The 21,979-nt window shown below is 34.1% G+C and overlaps 1 protein-coding gene across 1 annotated transcript; it reads right to left on the reverse strand.

The window, feature by feature from the left end:
* Positions 1 to 30: 30 nt before the first annotated feature.
* On the reverse strand, positions 31 to 18,043 carry LOC123016393 (frizzled-4-like). The gene is made up of 4 exons (XM_044416761.1): positions 17,429 to 18,043; positions 15,525 to 15,787; positions 6,981 to 7,147; positions 31 to 1,234 (listed from the first exon to the last, which is right to left on the reverse strand). Exons 1-4 carry the CDS (start codon positions 17,999 to 18,001, stop codon positions 651 to 653), a joined length of 1,587 nt encoding a protein of 528 aa, XP_044272696.1. The 5' UTR covers positions 18,002 to 18,043; the 3' UTR covers positions 31 to 650.
* Between the last annotated feature and the right edge of the window lie 3,936 nt (positions 18,044 to 21,979).

Below are 21,979 nucleotides of genomic sequence, written 5' to 3' on the forward strand. Positions count from 1 at the left end.
CTACAAATATTCAAAAAACGTATCACAATATTTAAAACAATTTTACACTCACTATAACTAAATAAATATAATTACAAGTACATTATAAAGATTTGTATAAAAAATCGTATGAAAAAATAAAAAAATATTAAAAATTCTGAAAAAAAAACGCTGGATTAATCGACAAACCGTCATGAGAGTGATTTGGCAGAAGGCGTTTCCTCGATTTATCCCCCGCTTTAGATAGCATACTACACAATGGCACTTTTATGTACATCCGTTCAAGGCACATTTACAAGGAATACAACGTTTAATGGAAAAAAATGGAACATGAGATGCGTAAAATAATGAAATAATGAAGTCGAAGTCTATCAGGACCCTCTCCTATGACTTATGAAGGGAAACAAAGTATCTTTTCGATATCTTACAAGAGCAAGAGTCTACAAGACCAACACCCAAGCCGAAACATCTGTCGATAAATCGGCCACGTGTTTGTTTTCATACACACAGAATGAGCTGTTATGGCAAAACGTAAATCCCAGGATAAACAAATGAATCAACGCACCGATCACAGAATATTTACAAAATCGGACTTGAAAAGAGCTAACTTGATTAACCCTCAAAGTCGCTAAATTACAGAGATCTTTTTATTTTCTTTTCCGTCATTTTGTTCAAATAACAGTCTCCCCTCCAGTCCGGATATGGTGCAGTCTCGGCTTCCGGTGCGGATGCGATCTCGTCGAGTGTCTACTACTCGTACTCAAAGTACTCGGCACGGGGTGCGCCGGGACGTACCTCAACACCGGCATAGTCTGTACCTTCACCGGCAGTTGTTTCCTGGGGCCCAAACGCCGCAAAACCGCCCTCCACGCCGTCACAGTCTTCATCGACCAAATCCAGAAAACAGTACTAACTCCTATGAAAAGTGACATGAGATGGCGCAAAAGAAAGGCCCACAAAGCTGGTTTGGATTCGCGGTTGAGCCACTGGTCGCGGTTATTGTACTCGTAGTAGATACTGGCCATGACGCAGAACGTGGGGATGGCGTAGAGGGTGCAAACTGCGCCTAGGAAATCGCTCTCTTTGCGAGGTGTCGCTGCGGTTAAAGGTGCCGCGGCTGAGGGGCGCGGCTTGCGGATCACGCGCACGCAGCCTAGGATGAGGAAGAAGATGCCTAGGATGAAGTAGATGAAGTCAGGGATGAGCACCAAGCCGAGGAGTGTCGCCGAGTTGCGGTTGCCGATATAACAGGTCCCTGTAAAAAAATAAAATAAGAAGCACCATTTACCATTTTTTTTCAATATTATAGATATAGTACGTCTATAATGAGAATTATTTGAAAACTGAAATTAAGAGTCAAAAATTTTTTTTCAACACTGCCACTTTTTGACTTTTTTAAGACAAAGTCGGTGCACAAAATTGAGGAAATTAGAGGAAATCATGACGCAATCAACAAAAATCGGAAGAAATCTGAGAATATTATAAGTAAATGAAAAGAATTCACTGAGAAATGCATATGTGCAACTAAGGTTTTGCAACATGCTGACATTAGCGGCATTTTTATAAATATTTTTTTTCTTATTGTAATTTTTTTTCTTTGTAATTATTTATATTAAAATGTTATGTTTCCATTATTATTAATATTAATAAACAAAATTTTTTCTTACTGAAATAGGTATAAATTTTTTGTCTTTAAATTTTTTCAACTACATAATAAAGAAATGAAATTGTAAATTGAATAAAATTGTAAATTTATCTTCAAAAAAGTGTATTGTGTTGATTCATACTTATTGAGATTATTAACATTATATACATAGATACAGGTTGAATATAAAGTATGGAACCAAGCGGTTTTTTTAATCATTCGATTCCAAAAAATAATAATTAATATAAATTACAGTAATATAAAAAATGTGATCGTACTTTGAGTTAAGCAATTCGTTTTTTGTCAAAATTGCAATTTATGTAAATTTATTTTTTTAATTAAATATAAAGTAGATAGTTGTAAATCTTAAATCGTAACCTTCATGAGAAAAATGGTTTTATAGTGGGTTGCCATTAAAAAAAAGATAAAAATTTTTGTACAACTCAAAAACAAAACAAAATTTCGAAAAATTTTATTCTTGATAAAACATCACATTTGTGTAGTACTTTATCATTCATTAATTAGTTTTTCAAAAAAATAAATAGTTTAAGCAAAACATGTTTGGTTCCATACTTTTTATTCACCTGGTAGGTATAACCACCTACGAATTTTATTAAAAACTCTTTAAAAATTTGGAAACAAACTAACAAAAATTTGGATTTTTCGCTCTCTTTATTATTAGAAACCGAGATTGAAAGCCCATCAAAAACAAATATCACAAACACAAATTCTTAAAATGATGATTAATTAATAATTATTATTACCTGGAGACGAAAAACACTTAAATCCACAAAGATTAAATTTATTTAATTACAAAATCGCTAAGAATTATTTTAAAAACTTTTTATCAAAATTTTATGGTTAAAATATTTCTATCGTCTACTGGCTGTATGAAGTACTCATTTTTTAAATTTCTACTCTTATTTGTTTTGGAGATATATTTACTTGTTTTTTTTTTAAATAGTATGCGGAATCGATTTTGAAATTTATGAAATTAACATTTTCGTTAACTCAGTAATGGTCGAAAAATAAAAAAAAAAATGGAAGTACATTTTCAAAATTTCCTATTTTGCATTTTACAAAAAAAGTTCAAAATCTCTCCATTTACTTTCCGGCAAGAATGAGAACAGAACAAATTGAGAACAGAAAAAAATCTAAACAAAAAAAATCTGAGTAAGTACAAAATTTATTTACCGATTTACCTACTCGTCGTTTTTTTGTTGACTTCAAATTATAATTTTTAGTGTTTCTGAAAGAAATTGCGTTGTTACATGTTTTAAATTATTTTTTTGCGCGATTGAGGTCTATTTAATTGTTTACCACGTCTGTTTACAAAACAGTAAGTTGTATTTACTCGTTGCAATCCCAAACTCATCGGTAAGTATTTTGTTTATTGTTGCTAAGTCGGTAAGCATTTAAAAATGTTTTACAACGGCAATATGCTTTCCCGTTCTAGAACAGTTTTTAGATATTTTATTGAAAAAAAACTAACAAAAATCAATCGCACAAAAAATGTCATAAGCATCACGAACGTTAAGGACTTACTGATCTCAGACAACATTTGTCTTCGATCGGTAAAATGTCCTTACCGTTCTTGATGCTTAATATACTATTTCGCCGATTTACGCATTGGAAGTTACAGCCTTTTTTATTTCGACTTCTTAATTATAATACAAACGTTTCTCAGATTAATAATTTTTAGGAGAGAATTAATTTTTTCGATTAAAACAACTGATGAAACATGTATGTGGTAAGTCTGTAATAGTATATTACATAACGAGCACGGAAAGTGATAAATAACGCACAAGCGGGAAAGTTACGCACAAGGCGTTAGCCGAGTACAAGCAATCCCGCGGGTGCGTTAGACACTTTCCTGCAAGTTTTGTACACTATTTTTCCTACGACCATAAATAATTTTTTTCTTACGAACAATTTTTTTCCATAACGATTTATTTTTTATAATGGAAACAAAAAAAAATACGTTAAATGAAAAAATACAAAACATTTGAGTGTGAATTGTGCGTTAGATTTCTAACACACAGCGCGAAAACAAATCGCACAGGTTTCTGACGTCGTACGATATTGCCAATTTTCGCGCATATGTAATTGTGCGTTATGATCTAGTTTCGTATATGGTCGTAGGAAAAATTATATTTCACATTTTTATCAACAACTAAAAATTCAACAAATATCAGCGTTCGTCATTAAAATCCTCGATTTTTCCTCTGTGCATGTTTAGATAGTTTCTATTATTTCTAGTAATGCCTAAACATTAATTCAACCCTGATAATAATTATTGTTAAATACTGACAACATCAGGACGCATCTGTGGCAAAATGAGTTATTATTTTAAAAAATAATTAATACTCCTATTATTTTTTAACGTCAAAAAATCAGTCAAGTAAAACCAAACCATTGTTGATTTTGGGGAATTTTCATATGTAAATCGTACTTAATCCGGCGCAAGATGATCACGTCGATAAACTCTTTGTTCTGGTATTCCGTTGCGAGATTTAATCGCGTTCCTAATTAAATCCGAGTCTTTTTAATTGGAGCCGGTCCTGGTCTGGATTGTCTCAAAATTTATTCAACATGGGGGCCGCAACAAGTCGTGAGTAATGCGGCGCGCGGTCCAGACAAAGCCTCCCAAGATCACGGCAGCTGTTTTGCATGCGAGCCGATTCGCGCTTGTTACGAACCGGAGGATGGTGACAGTCGAGTAGGCCGTGAATGCACCGCACCGCACCATTAATCACGAACACAACCAGCGACCCACAAAATGTTCCAAGGGTCACTTTGATGCTCCTTATCTGATTGTAATTCGCTTTCAACAAAGAACAAGACCAAGATGCGGCCACTTTGGTATTTATTAAAGATTTCAATCGGGGATTAGAAGACCAGGGGGCGTGGCTACAGGATATAGTATAAAATATTTACACACAAAAACAGCGAATCCGGGATATCTACAGGTGACCCCAAGTTAACGACATGATTTTTTTTACGATAGACCCAACAATGAGGCACATTATAAAGATATTTCTATTCATATACAGGTGTCCCAAATAAGATACACAACTAAGTTCTGTTTTTTTTTTAATGAAAACCACAATTTTTTATTACATATCTGGATTTTGACACTAAATTGTCAATATAACGCACCTTGATTTCTTAGACTAACCTGCAATAGTTTTTGACTTATGCCAATTTATATGTCAAAATTGCATCGTGCTTAAAAAATTTATAACTTCAAAACTATTCAAGACAACTTAACCATTTTTTTCCAGTCGATTCCTTAAGCTTTAGCACATCTTTTGAAAAAAAGACAAACTCGGAGTCGATGTTCCATCGCCTACTACGATTTTTTGAAAATGACAAAATACAAATGGCAATAACTCGATTTTTTTAAATACAACACTCTATATTTTATTGCATCATTACATGGCATTTTTTATGAGTTTTTGTCGATGTAGGGTTTATGGGGTTTACTTTGTAAAATTTGTACGATTTTTGCAAAATAAGAAATGTTGATGGTTTTTTCTAAAAAAAAAAAAAGAATCGAGTAGGCTGCTGTAGTAAAATTTGACACTTTCGTGTACTTTTCATAATTGTACACATCTAATTGTCAATAATGAATTTCACTCGTGAAGAATTAGTGTATATGGTTTACTGTACAAGGTTAGTCACGAGAGGGTTATTTCTGAATTTGTTTTTGCCGCAACCCATTATACATATTGCAACAACTTCTTGATTTCAAATTTTGAAAATAATTATAACTAAATCCACGATAGCTGTTATTAGTCTTGTCTCTGTGACATTATAGTAAAAAAAATATCTCTCAAACGATGCGACATGTTTTGTTATGTTTACCAACCGACTAGGAGCATGTTTAGAAGTCGATGGTAGACACTTCAAACACCTTTTATATTAACTTAACTTGCTAATTTATATGTTGAATTTTGATTAAATATAGGTTATCTGTCAATCTGACATTTCTGGCAAATTTATCCAACTTACTTTGATTTGTAATTTTAAAGAAATAACATATTTAATTTAGTAGTTTGTGAGATTGGTATTGTTGGTTGCGGCAAAAAAAATTCAGAAATAACCCTCCCGTGAATAACCCTGTATTGGTGAAGATCACAGAAATCCTTTATTAGCAAGCAAAATGTACCGTCAGAAATATCTTATCCTAATCATTCCATTCAGTTGATGGAGCAATGCTTGCTAGAGTTCGGAGCTCATTTAGTAAAAGACTAGCAGCTTGTGTGGAACATGACGGTGACCTATTTGAACAGTTTTTATAAGTAACCTTTTCTCAAAATTTTCACATTGTTTTCTGTTAATCATTCTTTCCTATTGTTGTAAAGATTACTAAAATTGTTTCCTTTATTGTGATGTACTCCTGTTTCTATTACAATTTCATTTTATTGAAACACATTTTTTTCAGAATTGCATAGATGTGCGGCCTACTCGATTTCTTTTTTTCAGAAAAAAAACATCAACATTACTTATTTTGCAAAAATCCGATAAATTTTGCAAAGTGGACCCCATAAATCCTATATCGACAAAGAGCTCATAAAAAAATGCCATGCAATGATGCAATAAAATATAGAGTATTGTATTTGAAAAAGTCGAGTTATTGCCATTTGTATTTTGTCATTTTCAAAAAATCGTAGTACGCGATGGAACATCGACTCGGAGTTTGCCTTTATCTCAGAAGACGCGCTAAAGCTTAAGGAATCAACAGGAAAAAAGTTGGTTAAATTATCTTGAATAATTTTGAAGTTATGAATTTTTTGTGGGTCTATGTACGATGTAATTTTGACACATAAATTGGCATAAGTCAAAAACTATTGCAGGTAAGTTTAAGAAACCAAGGTGCGTTATATTGACAACTTAGTGGCGAATCCAGAAATGTAATAAAAAATTAAGGTTTTCATTTAAAAAAAACAGAACTTAGTTTCTGTATCTTATTTGGAACACCCTGTATATGAATAGAAATATTTTTATAATGTGCCTCATTGTTGTATCTATCCTTAAAAAAAAAACATGTCGATAACTTCGATAGAAAAAAAGTTGTTGAGCATGCACGCACCCCTGGTTCACCCTGTATAAGTGAATCAATTTCTGTTCATTTAAGTCTGTCCAATTACTGGTCGGCCTCCAGGCGCGAGATAAAGATTACTCTTGACGGCAAAAACGGCAGACGCGCCAAACATGCGTTAAAACGCCACATTCGACATTCCGTGCGATTTTCAGCGGTGCTAATAGCTCCATCGACAGGAAGAAGCCGCAAAAACTAGTTCTCGGGTAATATCAGTCAGTAGGGCGTCCGAAGGGTGTCACTTGGACTTACCAGTGAGTTCGTCTGGGTCCACATCCCTCCGCACCAAGGCGGCGACAGTCTGCGCTGCCGGCAAGCCCCAAGCACACACATGCAATATCGATCCCAAGCTGCGGAGCTTTTCCGGAGGCCAAGAAAGTCCCACACGTGCGACCCACCAAGCACATAAACAGACCCACCTGGAATAGAATAACAAATCAAAAATGGAATTAGGCGACCTCCCATGGGAAGTATGTATGTACATCAAAGCAAGCCGATTTTGATAACCACAATTCAAGTGGCTTCAATTCACTCGCGAAAAAATTAATATGAGTGATAAGAGGCTTTGACGGCGACTTTATCATCCAATTAAGTATGGGATTTAATTAGCATTGGTCTACACACAAGGTGTCAAACACATCGTTAAGTAAAGATAATTCAAGCAGCTTCAAATATTTGATTTGGCAGTCACCTGCCTATTGACTTCTGTTGACTTATTGGGAAAAAGGGGTAACGGACGAGTCACTGAACTGAAAACAAATTATTTGAGTCAATAACTCGCTAGGGAGGTTGGGCCTTTTTCACGCTTTGGCTCAGTTTCATTTGAAATCTAATTTTACGACGATGAATACATAATTAGATCAATCGACAAGGTTAGGGCTTTTATCAAATAATTGTGCATTAAGTACCGATTATGATAAGGAAAATCAATATTATTTATATCGCGGCGTACCACACGAATCTATTTTAAGACCTCTTATTTAGATAATTTTTCTCGGATGCTCATGTCACCAAAGCGTTGAAAATATCCAGTAATGAGACAATTTCTTTTTCACAATAGAAAATTTTGACATTTATTAGTGGTTTTCAGGTTGCTATTTCTAAAAAAAGTATTGAACTTTATATATGGGCTTTAAATCCATTGCACTAGTAATATATTTTTGGTGTTAATTTTCCGATACAATAATGCCAGCAGTACAGTGGGGACACAGAAAACTGGACAGATGTGTCATTCAGTTGTCAAAACTTCTAAACTATACCTTAGGTACTCATAACCAAGCTTTTAATGCTTGTCTCCATTTCTGTACGATCAAATTCACCGTACTTTTTGGAATCCCCAAAGTCACTTGCCGCTGCACATCCCTCTTTGAATAAAAGCTATTGCTCGAGATTTTTTTAAAACTGATACAGCTGACATTTTCCAAAAATTGATGTATGTCAAAGTTAATTTGACAGTTTTTTTAATATCAATCATATTGACGGCAAAAATGCATTTACATTAACATTTTTTAAAATGACAATAAAAGACTGCCCAGGATTCCGTGTCCCCAATTGTACAATTTTTACAATTATTTTGATTTCTTGTCATTTTGTTAGCTGGCTACAAATTTTTGATCAAGGTGGCCTGTAACTGAAACATTAAATTGGCAACAATAAATAATAGAGACAAAAGGTATGACACTTGTGATCATTTGTATTTCCTCTGTGTTGCAATGTTTACAACTTAATTATAAAAAGATCAATTTCAAAAGGATAGGCCACAGGCACGTTATGAGTATTAAATTAGAGTACAGTCGCGGCCATTGAAAAGTAATACACTTGACAAATAAAAAAATTTGGCTTTGTAAATTTTCCCTTAAAACTGACAATCACTGTCATGTTTAAAATGTCACTAGAATCTTCTTCTTTGCTTTAAGGACAGTCATTTTGTTCACATTTATTTCTTCTACGATGACTCGTATAGGAACATTGTCCCTTAATCTTGTAATAAAAATAGATTTCTGTACAAAGTGACGTTTTCAGTGACACTGACAATCACGACGAAAAAATTACATTATGCAATTTTTTAAATTTTGAGTGTATTACTTTTCAATGACCGCCACTGTACATACAAAAGTATCGGATCTCGAATGGTGATATTGTCGTATCAACAAAACATTACCACCTAGGATTTAGGGATATTCGTAAGTATGTTTATTTTTGGTGACAAACAAAAAATATCGTAACTAGTGTCAAAAATTTAGGTTAAATCACCTGTCAGCTTGTATGGATAACTCAATTGATAGTTGACTGCGGGTTGACAAAATACATCAACCGTCAACAACAATGGGTAATTCAAAATTACTTCTGTAAATTCTAGTTGCAAACAACATGAAAAACGTAATCTTTCTAAAAGGTCAAATCCTAGGTAATAATTTCATGTTGATAAATCTGTAGAAAACTAAGCATAAAAATGAACTAGATTTGTTGAATTTAATTTATTGTTGAATTTGCTAGTTCGTTAAATGTTTTTTACACCATAAGACACAAATTGCTTATTTTTTTTTTTAATGTTGCAAGATCTACCGTTTCTGCTAACTACATTCAAGAATACCTGATCTGAACGACCCAAAATCTAATCTTTGAAGAGCTATATCTCGTGAAAAAAGGCTCAAACATTTTTTGCCATAAAAACTTGGTTGGATGTCCTTTAGCACCTCCCAAGAGATGGTCCGACACTTTTGAACCATCCTGTATCATCAATTCTTCCATTTTTAAATTTTTGTAAATCATAATAGAGTGATAAAAATTAAGTATGTACAAAAGTAATAACTAAAGATAGTAATCACAAAATTTAGTTCAAAAAAACTATTATGCAATGTATCATTGCAAATACTATGTCACTACATGTAGGTGTTCTTGTTTTTCAAATGGTTTTGGCGTGGATTTTGGCATGGTATGGTGGCATAACAAGGGCATTGTAGTGGAATCTGCATTTGGTATCTTTCCATGCGGCATTCAAAACAGATCTCGGCGGTGTTTGAAAGCAGATTTACGAGATACAGTTGGCTGGAGGGAAAGCAACAAAACACGACCAAAACAAACGATCTCGTCGAGTTAATAAGATGCTCCATTGTTCTGCAACGCAACGGGCAACTCACTTCGAACGCCTTCGAATTCTTACCTGACTCATTCTTAACTAGATTACGTTTACAAGGCACTAATGCACGTCCGATCTGTCCGTCCTTTCCCCATTAACTCCGAAGATATGTCTGAGGTGTCGACGTGATGGAATAGCGGCGAACACATGGCCTGTGCAGCATTTATTTTTTTCCTCTTTTAAATATTTATTTTCGCTTGCGTGGGGACGTGAATCTGGCGGAAATGGACGGATTTTATGCCCAAATCTCACGTTTTGCTAGATTCGAGTGTGAAAGCGAGGTAGGTTATTGGATGCGATGACTGGACGAATTCAAGTAGGGGCAGATGCTGCTCGTTAGCTGGCCGATGGTAAATATTGAACTGTCAAAAGAGCGACCCTTTTCCAAACAGACCGGACGAGAAAATTGTTTACAGTGGCACTAAAACGGTGGCTATAAACGGCCATTATACGGTAGGCGGGGGCTAAAATAAATAAGCGCGTCGGACGGGTTTATATCGCTTGTAAATATATTTTCTCAGACGATTTTACCATTAATTTGATAAAAAAAACTGTACAAATATTTGAAACTTGCTTCACTTAACAAATATCAAATAATAGTGAGTCACGAGAAGTAATCCGAGAACAGATTCCTTTAGAAATTGCACTCGTGATACGTTATTGTTACCACAGTCTGGAAGGATAATACTCAGGGAAACCACAACAACCACAGGAAAACAGAGAAGCTGTAAAAACAAGAATAGGAATGCGGCAGCTTTAGTGTATTATTTATTATAGGAACTGCTTTTTCCAATGTCGAATTATTTTACAATGTAGATGTAGCCAAATAAAAATATAAAACGATAAAATGTGAAAATTAATTGGATACGATGATTAAAATTAATGACAAGTCCTTATTTCTCGTTTCAAAGTTTCTCTATTTCGAATAAATAAGTCGGCTTTTCAGCAAAAATGTGAAATTTATGCAGTATGATATATGTGGGAAGAAATAATGAAAATAAAAATTAATAGTAATAAATACACTAATAAAACAACATTGGACCCAATAATGAAAATACAAAAATTTAATTTAACATTTCTTGATGATTTTAATAATATATAAAACATTATATCGATGGAAAAAGCATAAAGTAGTTTTATTTTTAGAAAATTCCAAATATCGATGTCAAAACCATAAATAATTACAAAAAATTACGTATTAGATAACAGTTCATTTGATAGTCAGTATCTTAACATACCTATATCTCCAATACAATTTTTGGCCAGAGTGGCCTTTGATTATAAAATTAAATGGCTTATATCTTTTGTCTCTATTTATCAGTCTCGCCAACTTATTTTCAGATTCAAAGGCTACTTTATTACACAAATAGGAGGGACTTTAAAAAATGAATACAAATAATACTTTTTTGTCAAATGAAAAAACTTGTTTTTATTCATTAATTTGTGTAAGTAATATACCTAAATCTGAGATTTTTTAGATCAAAAATTTGAATAGATATAATTATGTTTTTTAAATTACATAATGAATGTTGTTATTCTTATTTTTTCTTACTCTTTTCTGTTTACAGATCCACTAACTTTTTGATAAATAATTGGTCAAAAATTTAAAAAGATATAGTTATTTGTTATAGACGATAAAGAAATTGTTTATCTACGAGTGCAAAAGTTAGGTTTACGAGTGACGAAGTCACGAGTGGACTTTTTTCACGAGTAGATAAACAATCTTTATCGTCGTGTATAATATTTCGTTTTATTTTATACTCACCTACCAGAATTTCTTGAATATAAACAGTAGAGAAAAATTACTTTATTTCACTAGACGATAAAACACTACTTTATCTACTAAAATTAGTTGATAAAATATAAACAGTAGATAAAAATTACTTTATTTCTCTAGTTTAGACGATAAAAGACTACTTTATCTACTGAAATTAGTTGATGAATTTGTTGTTGAATTTTTGCCATTGTAATCAAAACATTAAAAACAAAATTAAATTTTTTGTCGTTATTCATCGACTTTTCGGAAAAATAGTTTCAAGAAAAATTAAATTTAGCAAAGCAATTTACGCTGCGGGTGCTCTAAATTGAGACATAAAAATTTCTTCTCAACCGTTGTTTTATTTTTTAATTCGTTGCTCGAAGGTATTGTTTTTTTCGAGAAGACTTATAGCCGGCTTAGCTCGTGCAACCTAATGTGGAGCTAACGTCATTCCAAATAACGAATCACTTGAAATTACAAATGGAAGAGTTACATAATTATAGCCACAACCTGTAGATGTAGATTTTTAAAATGCTTCAACTCGAACATGTTGTAATAATCTCTTTATAAACTGATCAACATATTTTACTAGCTGCTGAAATGAATAACAACAAGAAATAAAATCATCTTGGATAAATTGTTAATAACATTGATGAGCAGTTGGCGAGATTGAAAAGAAAAGGTAAAAAGCTTCAGTCAAGATGAAAAATTAGAGAGGCAGAATTCCGAGAAGAGCATATTAAACATCTGTTGTCCACGACACAACTTTTTGATTTTTAGATGTATCTCGGATAAGAAGATGGTAAAAAAAAGTTTAGATTTTCAATTACTCTGCATGCTTATTTCTTTGCGCGATCGAATGCAGATTTCGCTGTCATTCGAAAGTTGTAAGTCGTCATTTCTGGCTAATTAATAGTGAGGGCTGAAAAAAGTCCGACAGCTTCGTTTTACCGATGGTATCGTGATGATAAACGAGCGGTCGGTTTTGACACGTGATTGGTTCTCTCAGCAGGATAACTCCCTAGCACGAGGTAAACGTACTTTCCTCGTACGCGCATTGGACCCAATCTGCATTAAACAAGAATCCAATTAACAGTTCCGAAGAGGGAAAAACGACGAAAGCGTTTAACATAAAAGACACATCGGCCACAAAGCCGTGGCCCAACAAAGCCGCACCGAGACATTTAAATAACGATGCTGCGTGAAGAGATAGGATCGGGGGCCGACCGGACAACAAATCATTGTTAGAGACGCCACGGACAACCTGTTGAGAACGTACCTGCTTAACGCCTTGTTAAAGTCGGGGGGCAAAAAACCAACCATGAATATTTTACACTTGTTAGAAAGCTCTGCGATGGAACGCACCCAAGACGGGCTTTATTCAACCGGATGGTAAATCAAACAAGCCAATTCGCGTGCGAACCGTACCATAAACGCAATTATGGTGCATTCGAGCGATTCGGGATCGCCGCAAGGGTGCACTCGCCGACCGATGTTGTCAATTCCAATACGCGCTGACCGGGAGTAACCCACGACACGTACAATAAATTCACGTTTTTAAACAACAATCCGGATAGTAATGGAGCACTAAACATGTCGATAGATTTCCATAAGACGTTTATAGCATACGTAACGACTCAAGTGCGTTTATGGCACGCAACGGAGAGATTTATTAACATTATAAAACTATTAAATAGTCGCGAAAGTGAGCAAAATATGTGATTGCAAGGCGATTTATTTATTGGATTCAGTTTAACTAATAAAACAAAATCAAATTCATTTTAAAGTTCTCAAGTCATAGACTTTTTACCCCGTCCGGTCCCATAATAATTGAATAATATAGCCCATTTGTAGCCATTTAACTTCGGAGAACATTTATGGCAATTGGCCCCGAGGTGCCATAAACATGTCAATTATGGCTGCAATCTCGGTCATAGTGCAACAAAGTAGACAACATTGAGAGAAGAAAGCTGAATTTAATATTGGTTTTAATATTGAAAAGATTTTGTCAAAATCGCACTTGAAGTTTTGAACGTGGTCTTTTTGTACTTCAACAGATCAATATCATGCAACAGATTTTGGTCTGCAAACATTTCATATAAATAAACTACATTTAATCTTTAAGATTTCAACAGTAGTTTGGAATGATAATTGATTTTCGCACTGCTTGTGTTAATTTTTGTTGACTGTTTGCAACATTGCAGAACCATCTCGTTTACCACAATACTTCTGAGCGATCAATCAATGACTGTAACTCCTTATGTTGATATGTGCAATATGGATTTCATACAATTTCATTCTCGGAAAGACAACACAAAAAAAATAAGTTAAAGTTCGAACTTTACATGTATAAACATCACATGTTATGCGATAATTTTGGGGTGTATACAGAGGATGCGCCAGAACTCGCGCCCCAGAGAAAAATGTCATGTAAGGTAAAATACTAGTAACATGGAAAAATGTTAAAAAAATTCGAAGTTATGAGAGTTTAAATTTTGCACTTTGTCTATTTATTTCTCTTAGAAAAATAATTTTCCATTTTTTTTTGCTACAAGCTATTAAGAGAAGAAACAAGAAAGCTGTATCCTAAATTGTACTCTGTTCAATGTTATTTGTGGCTTTTATTGGCAAAATTTTTGTACCTTTACTAAATAATTGTAAAAAAACATATACAAGATCATCAGTATCATTAAATAGATAGAATAATATTTAATTTTTTTCCATGTTCCTGGTATCTTACTTAAAAATTTTCTCTGGGGCACGAGTTTTGACGCGCCCTGTATATTACATTTTGGTCAATTGATTAAGACCATTTCACAAAGGAGTATTAGTGTTAGTGCATTTGATGTAATCATCATACATTAACTTGTTAAAAAATATGAAAATATATCACAAAAATGGATTCACATTTTGACAGATGGTCTACGATTTTTCTTCTAAATTCATTTAACATTAGAAATAAAAAAGAAAATAATTTTCCAGTATTAGAATGATAAATGACGTTGGCATGACCTTAGTTGAACTTTAGAAATGATTTTGCATCATTAATCAAATACGACTACAATTTATGAAATAAATAAGAAAGCCGTCAAAACGCCACAAACTTTTGATTACCTTTAACAACTTGTTTATTGATGACCAATAATGAAAAACGGGAGTTTTAATGAAACTATTAACAAACACTTTTTCTTTCTTTCTCTTCTGAAAATGTTCGCGATATTGGTCAAGTTCGTTAAAAGCAGTTTTTATTACATTATTTGCCATAAGGTAACAAGTGTACTGTAAAAACCATAAACGTTCACCTTAAATTTTCGTGTTGTAAGTCAAAATCCGAATTTTTCTACCTGTATCCCATGTCATTGTCGATGCGTTTCCTATAAGAAGCTTAGCCTAAACTCCAATCCTGACAAGTGTCAAAATTTTCGCACCGCATTTGTTGCTCAACTTTGATCATTTTTTGTGATCGTAAGATAATTAAGTTTTGTGATCGAATCGATCGCTGGGTCATAATGCCCCCTCGTCATTAAATATTTAATTTAGTGTAGCAGGCAATTAGTGTGGTTGTGTAAATAAACAGTCGAAGAAGACCCCATAAAGTATAAATTACAAGGAATTATTAATATTTCTTTTTTGGTAACGACCACTTTGGTCTTCGAGTTATAAATTACGGTGGAACGGCCTGTCATAGCAGTCTGGCAGGTAAGAAAGGAGAAAACGTGAGCCCCGTGCCCCTCTCCGAGCATTCGGAATGTAATTCCAATCTCGTTGGGTTCATCGGAGATTTAAGGGGACACAGAACTCGCCGTAATCGAGTGGTAAGCGCGGTGTTGCTTCACGGTACCGACCGCCATGAAATTTGCATGAAATTGGAATTAATTTCCAATTATAGTGTACTTACCAAGCATTGGCTGCCATTCCAAAATAGTAGATCAGAAGGAAGACGAAGGCGCAGTTCACGTTAGAAAGACCGTCTTCAGGAGGGCAAAAAGGCGACATTCGACCGGAGAACATCCGAAGGGCCCAACCGGCGCTCACCATGCAGTAGCAAAGAGCTATGCTGATCAAAGGGCGCGCTTTCACGCGGCCTCCGCCTATTGTTAATGTCAGGGCCGAGGCTAAGCTGATCACGAAGCAAATCATTGCCCACACGGTCACCCACACCTGCAACAAAGGGCCAAGGCTAACAAAGGGCACAAAACATACAAAATAATTTATTAGCTTGATGGCCCGGGTGTGGGAGCAGGCTATTAAAATCCACCGGAAATGATAGTAATTTGTACAGAGTTAAAAGGGCCAGTTTTGAAGCAACCCCTCATGATTAAATTTATTAGAAGCTATTATTGACTGAAGTAGAGACACCGAAAAAAAAAAGAAAACAACAAGAAACAATAAACCTTGCAACAAAAATACAATCTCCAATTTAATTTATCATTCAAATCACAGTGTGGACAGACTACATGGACAAAGAAAGAGTGACAGAAAGTCTTCTACGGTAAAAATTGTATGGATTCATAATTTTGCTTTTGGAAACCTTCGCCAATAAAGAATTTGTTAAATTTTCTTGCTTCCAGTCGAGAGGATAGATCAAGTATTATTTTTCCTTTCGTTATAAATAAGCACTAAAAATAACAAATCCTATTATGGCGCCAATTAAAGTGATAAAAAACGTAGTCTGTTTTATGAAGTGGAGATTAAAAATCGAAGTCGACCCAACCGGGATAAAATAAACCCAAATTGAACTGGTTTCGGTAAACCCTCTTCAGCAAAATCCAGGAGGAAAAAGTGTTAAATTACAAAATTTTACAAAAGATGAAAAAGTTAAGAGAGTAGCGTACTGAAGATACTGCTACCGTAGTGTGATAATCTAAAATGCGATGTTTTTTTTTTTGTTGATACACTAAATTAGACATAGAAATAAAAATGGAGTATACAGAGTGCGCCAGAACTCGCGCCCCAGAGAAAAATGCCATATAAGGTAGGAATATGGAAAAAATGTTAAAAAAATTTTATCTATAAAAATTTCGAAGTTATGAGGGTTTAAAGTTTGCACTTTGACTCTATTTATTTCTATTGGAAAAATAATTTTCCAAGTTTTTTTGCAATAGGCTATTAAAAGAGGAAAGAAGGAAGCTGTATCCTAAATTGTAACTCTGTTCAATGTTATTTGTGGCTTTTATTGGCAAAATTTTTGTCCCTTTATTAAATAATTGTAAAAAACATATACAAGATCATCAGTATCATTAAATAGATATAAAAAAATGTCAAATGTCAAAATTTTTTGACAGATAGAATTTTTTAAACATTTTTTGTATCTTACCTTACTTGAAAATTTTCTCTGGGGCGCGAGTTCTGGCGCAACCTGTACATTTTATTCTTATCAAATAATATAGTGTAAAATACTAAAATAAATAATTGTATTTGAATCTAATGAATTAGTTTTTTTAATGGAATGGGCTTCAGCTACTGATTTTCCCACTACGCCCTCCGAAAATGTCAAGATCGTTGAAAAGAATTTATTGAATGTTAATTCTAATTAAGTGTCACCAATAACAGAGCGTAAAAAATCGGACTAGTTTCTTTGATCGTGAGATATCAAAGAAGCTGCAAATTAACTACTGGCCAGTAGCTGTTTCCAATGTTAAGTGTCAACTCATAAATACCATCACATAAACACTTTTATATAATACAAAACATTCCAAACTCAAGTGCAAGGCTTTTTACCCTTGATTGTCAACAAGGCAAACCAGTTGCATTGCCTTTTCCTTTTCATTGTTCGAAAGTGCCCAAAAATGGGCTACTCACCTCTGCGAAGTTTTTCTCCGAATCGTCAAACATGAGATTGGTATCGCAAGCCGGCACGCAATTCCCCAAATCATTCCTGACGAAATTCCTCCCACAGTCGAACTTCTGCACGGCAGGGTCGACGGGGGCTAACACATCCACTCCCCTGTCCTTCGGTCCCTCCATGCACAGATGCTCGTGGTTGTTCTCCACGGGGAAACGCGAGCAGTTGAGGGCGTCGGGCCAGGAGAACCCAAAGCCCTTCAACACGGGGTAGCACTTGGCCCTCACGCTCTCGCACAGCCCCCGACAGGGCCCAATAGGGTTGGCCACCTTCTCCGTACACATGGGCACATACACCGAGCATAGGAACAGCTTCAGCTGCGAGCTGCAGCCGTATTGGATCAGCGGCGAGAAGGACTTGAGCGTGTAGTCGGCCTCCTGCTGGATGTCGTTGCCGCCGAGGTTGGGCATCTCCGTCATGTTGTAGCCCAGGTTGGTGCACATGTCCACGCGGATGGGCTCGCATGTACGGACCAGGGGCTCGGCCCCGGCCGTCGTTATGACAAGCACGAACAACACGAACGAAACCATTGGCGCGACCGATCACCAACAAGCTCTCCGACCGATTGATGATGTTTGGTTCACTAGGTAGACGGCCGTGCCGCAGAGGAATGCCGTCGGACCGAGGCTGAGGCGGGAACGGCCGAGATTCGGCGAAAATTTAAATGAGGCTCAGCTCTGGACGAATAACCGGATATAACACATGCTTTAAAGTGGGGTGTTGTAGTTTTTCGAGCACCTTGCGCTTATAAACATTTCACGTTGTGTTTACCGAACGGTTAACGCCGTGAGATAACACCGAAGGCTATAAACCTAGAAAGCGGCGGGAGCTTCAGGAAGCTAAGGGAATAGATATGTATTGTGTCTCAGTCTCTTGATTCAAACAGTTGGAAGCTAGGGGGTTTAAATATGTTTACTAGAGCTTAAATATTAAAAATAAACAATATAATAGTCCAGACAATGTCGGAATAGGTGCAGCTTTTGAAAACTCTTGATCGAATTTTTGGGGCGGAAAATGGAGTGATCTTTAAGTAAAACTCGTAAAACTCCCCTTTCATGCTTTGAATTTAAGATAATTCGTGATATTTGTTATTGTCTATCTTTCTATGTAAATAGTTTCATAAAAAATCACATACAGGGTGAATAAAAAGTATGGAACCAACCGTTTTTTGCTTAAATTATTCATTTTTCAAAAACTAATTGATAAATGATATAGTACATAAAATAAAAATGTGGCGTTTCTTCATGAATAAAATTTCTTTTGTTTTTGAGTTCTGCAAAATTGTTAATTTTTCTAAATTGCAAACCACTATAAAACTTTTTTTGAACAAAGACTATGATCTAAGGATTACAACTACATAAAGTCCGTTTTTTTTTATTTATGCGTGTGGATTAATTAATAATTGGAAAGACGTACCAGATAGCAGCTATCTCTTTTCAATATTTTTTAATAGTTTCAATATTAAGCAGCCATATTGCTCTCTCTTGTAATTTCATTTTTAACGAGGAAAACTGTTGAAGCTATTATTTATACCCTCTATATCATCATAACAATTAATTGAAGGCCTATAAAATTTCTAATGCCAGAAAAAAACTTTAATTTTTTACTTTAGTACCAAAATGTCCGAAGCAGTGAAATCTGAAAAACAGACGAAGGTCACGTCCTGTGTTCTTGATTCACACTACCCCCATCAGCAAATAAAAAAATAGAGTGTATCTACACATTATTTAATTTTTATCGAAAAATATTTTTAATAAGTTTCAATTTTAACAAAATCCCATGACTCAAGAAGTACATACCTACTTAAATTTTTATCAATTATAATTTTCTGAAGACAAATGTATTTAAAAAACACTTGCTTCTATACTTTTTTTTGCCTTGTATGTACATGTTTGATAACGTGTCTATGTTTTCCGTAATGAAAGTAATAGTTTACATAAAATTCGAATGTAAAGATGAACATGCTTTTACTGTTTCAGTGTGTCCAGTAGGTATTTTACCCACATAGTTTCATTACAGAATTATTAATAAGAGAATTGTTTAGAATTTAAATGCAGTTATTTGACTGGAAACTAGATACTTTATGCCTTAGGACAACAAAATTTTCAAAGTTTTATTAAAAAAGAAAACTTACTTATCCAAAATGCAAATTGAATTGTTTTTTGACTTGATGATTCGCATTAAGCAGAAAATCGCAAGGAGTACCTATGCTATGCTTGTAATAAAACTAATTTAAATAAGAAACACAAGAGAAAAAAAGAATACTTTTGACGTATGAGAAGTGATTAAAAAATGACCAGACTTTTAAAATTATGTTTTACAGCTGTACCAAATTATCTGGAACAGTGAAACGTTTAGTCAAGGCATGCAGGAAATAATTTTGTGTTCATTTCAAGTCTTTAGATTTTCTAAAAAAAGTATTGTCTGTAATGAAGCAAAAAAATCGTCTAATTTACTAATAAATTAGTAAATTGGTAAATTATTGGGAGTTTGAAACTTAACCAAAAAATGAACTGGCAGTTCATTTGACGTTCAAAGATGTAGACTATCATAATAATTTTCTTTCTCTTAATTAATAATGTACAAACCTTTTCATTTACACACGTATTATATTTTTGTGGCAATATGTTTAAAATTTTTTAATGTAATACTTGTTTGTTATTTGATCATATCCGTACTCTCTCCATGTTTGTTATGGCAACAATAACAGCCTAGGCCGTTAAAACTTAACGTTGTTAGGTATGTTGCCCCAAGTTTGACATTATTTGACATTATGATTTTATGATATTGAATAATTTTGCCTTATAAATCTTTTAGTAGGTATCACGAAAAGTACTGAAAACACGGCCGATACTCAAATAACAGACGCAATTGATAATAAAATCTTGTCTGTTATTTGCTACATATCAACCTTATAACCTTATAACCTAATTGATTATGTAACTACGTACCTATTGCATTCGTGAATTACCTACAAAAGAGGTAAAATTGTTAAAAATAAATTTCAAATTTAAATTTGGGTTACCTCCACTTATGTTTAGAAAACATAAAATTTAATTACACTTGTGTAGGTACCTAAACCAGGCTGCAATATCTTTATAATATCTATGTCTAATTTTAATTGTGTCCCTTACGTAATTTACGTCAAAGTGAGCATTTAGAAAGAAAAGTTTATTTTCAATTTCACTTTGTGGAATAATTTGTAGCAAAGCTTTGACTTTGAATTTTGTACTTACTTGTTTTCATTCAACTCACAGTTAGTTTTTGTGTTTCATTTACTAATGTTTTTTTTACGGTAACCACAACTCTAAACATTATTTCTAAAGAATTAAATTTAAATTTATTGTTATTTAAATTATATTTAAAGAATGAAAATATTTGCAATGCCCATATTGTTAAGATTTTCAAGGTTATTTCACATAATTATAAGGTTGGTTTCTCTATACTTACAGGATGATTCAAAAGTCTCGGCCCATCACTGGTGATGAAGGACATCCAACTGGGATAAAAGTTTGCATGACAAAAAACTGTTTGAGCTATTTTTACGAAATATAGCTCTTCAAACGTTAGATCTTGGAGTTAAGTTTTTGGCAGTTCAGATTATTATTCTTAAATTTAGTTAGCGCAAACGGCACGTTTTGCAACAGATACCTGTTGGAAAAAAATTACAAATTTGTATCTTATGGTGCGCAAAAAATTTAACAAACTAGCAAATTGAACAATAAATTAAATCAAAAAAGCTAAGGTCTCTCCATGATAATATGGAAATTGCCAGTTCTGTTTTTTCTCAGAGGCCAAAGCTTGAAAAAAAATCTGCATTAATTTTTATGCTTATCTGAAAGTGTTCTATCACCATTCGAGAGTTGATCCGACACTTTAGAATTGTCCTGTATAAAAAAAATTTTTGAAAAAAAGTTAATTTTGCGAATTTACATTTTGGGTGATAATTTGGTTGTTGAAATTCTGATATACTTCTAGTTATTACTTCTTTTTGGTGACTGGTGAGAAAATTTATTACATTTTTTAGAATTCAGTGTCAACATTTACATTCTTTCTCACTTTACCTACATATTAAAAACTGAAGCAAACTGTAACAAAATTTTTTTTTTATTTAGAAAAAATAAGTACAACTACAGATACAACATTTAATTTACTCTGAGAGCTATGTTGGGAATATCAATTTTCTGTTCTGGTGGTGGCATTCATCATGTTGTTCATCCAAGCTAGTCTTTGCAAAGTCGAAGTTAATGAAGTGTTCTTGAGAAGAATCGTTGGCTCCTGAAGTGCCTTTCCAGTCGGTCATAATATAAAAATGCTGTGTGGTCCGTCAGATGGAAGAGCATTTAGCGGGGCCGAGCGGGGTCGATATCCTACGGCTGAAAGGGGAGTGTCCGTTCTGTAACATATAATTTGTATGTCAACAAAGAATAATAACACCGAAGTTAACGAGTTTTCAACTTATCTCGTTATTTATTTGTGTATTGCTGCAGGTATAAGATGGGAGGCGG

Source organism: Tribolium madens, unplaced genomic scaffold (assembly GCF_015345945.1).
Source record: "Tribolium madens isolate multiple individuals breed KSU strain unplaced genomic scaffold, Tmad_KSU_1.1 Scaffold_1;HRSCAF=32;Tcas5.2_LG8, whole genome shotgun sequence".
NCBI lineage: Eukaryota > Metazoa > Arthropoda > Insecta > Coleoptera > Tenebrionidae > Tribolium > Tribolium madens.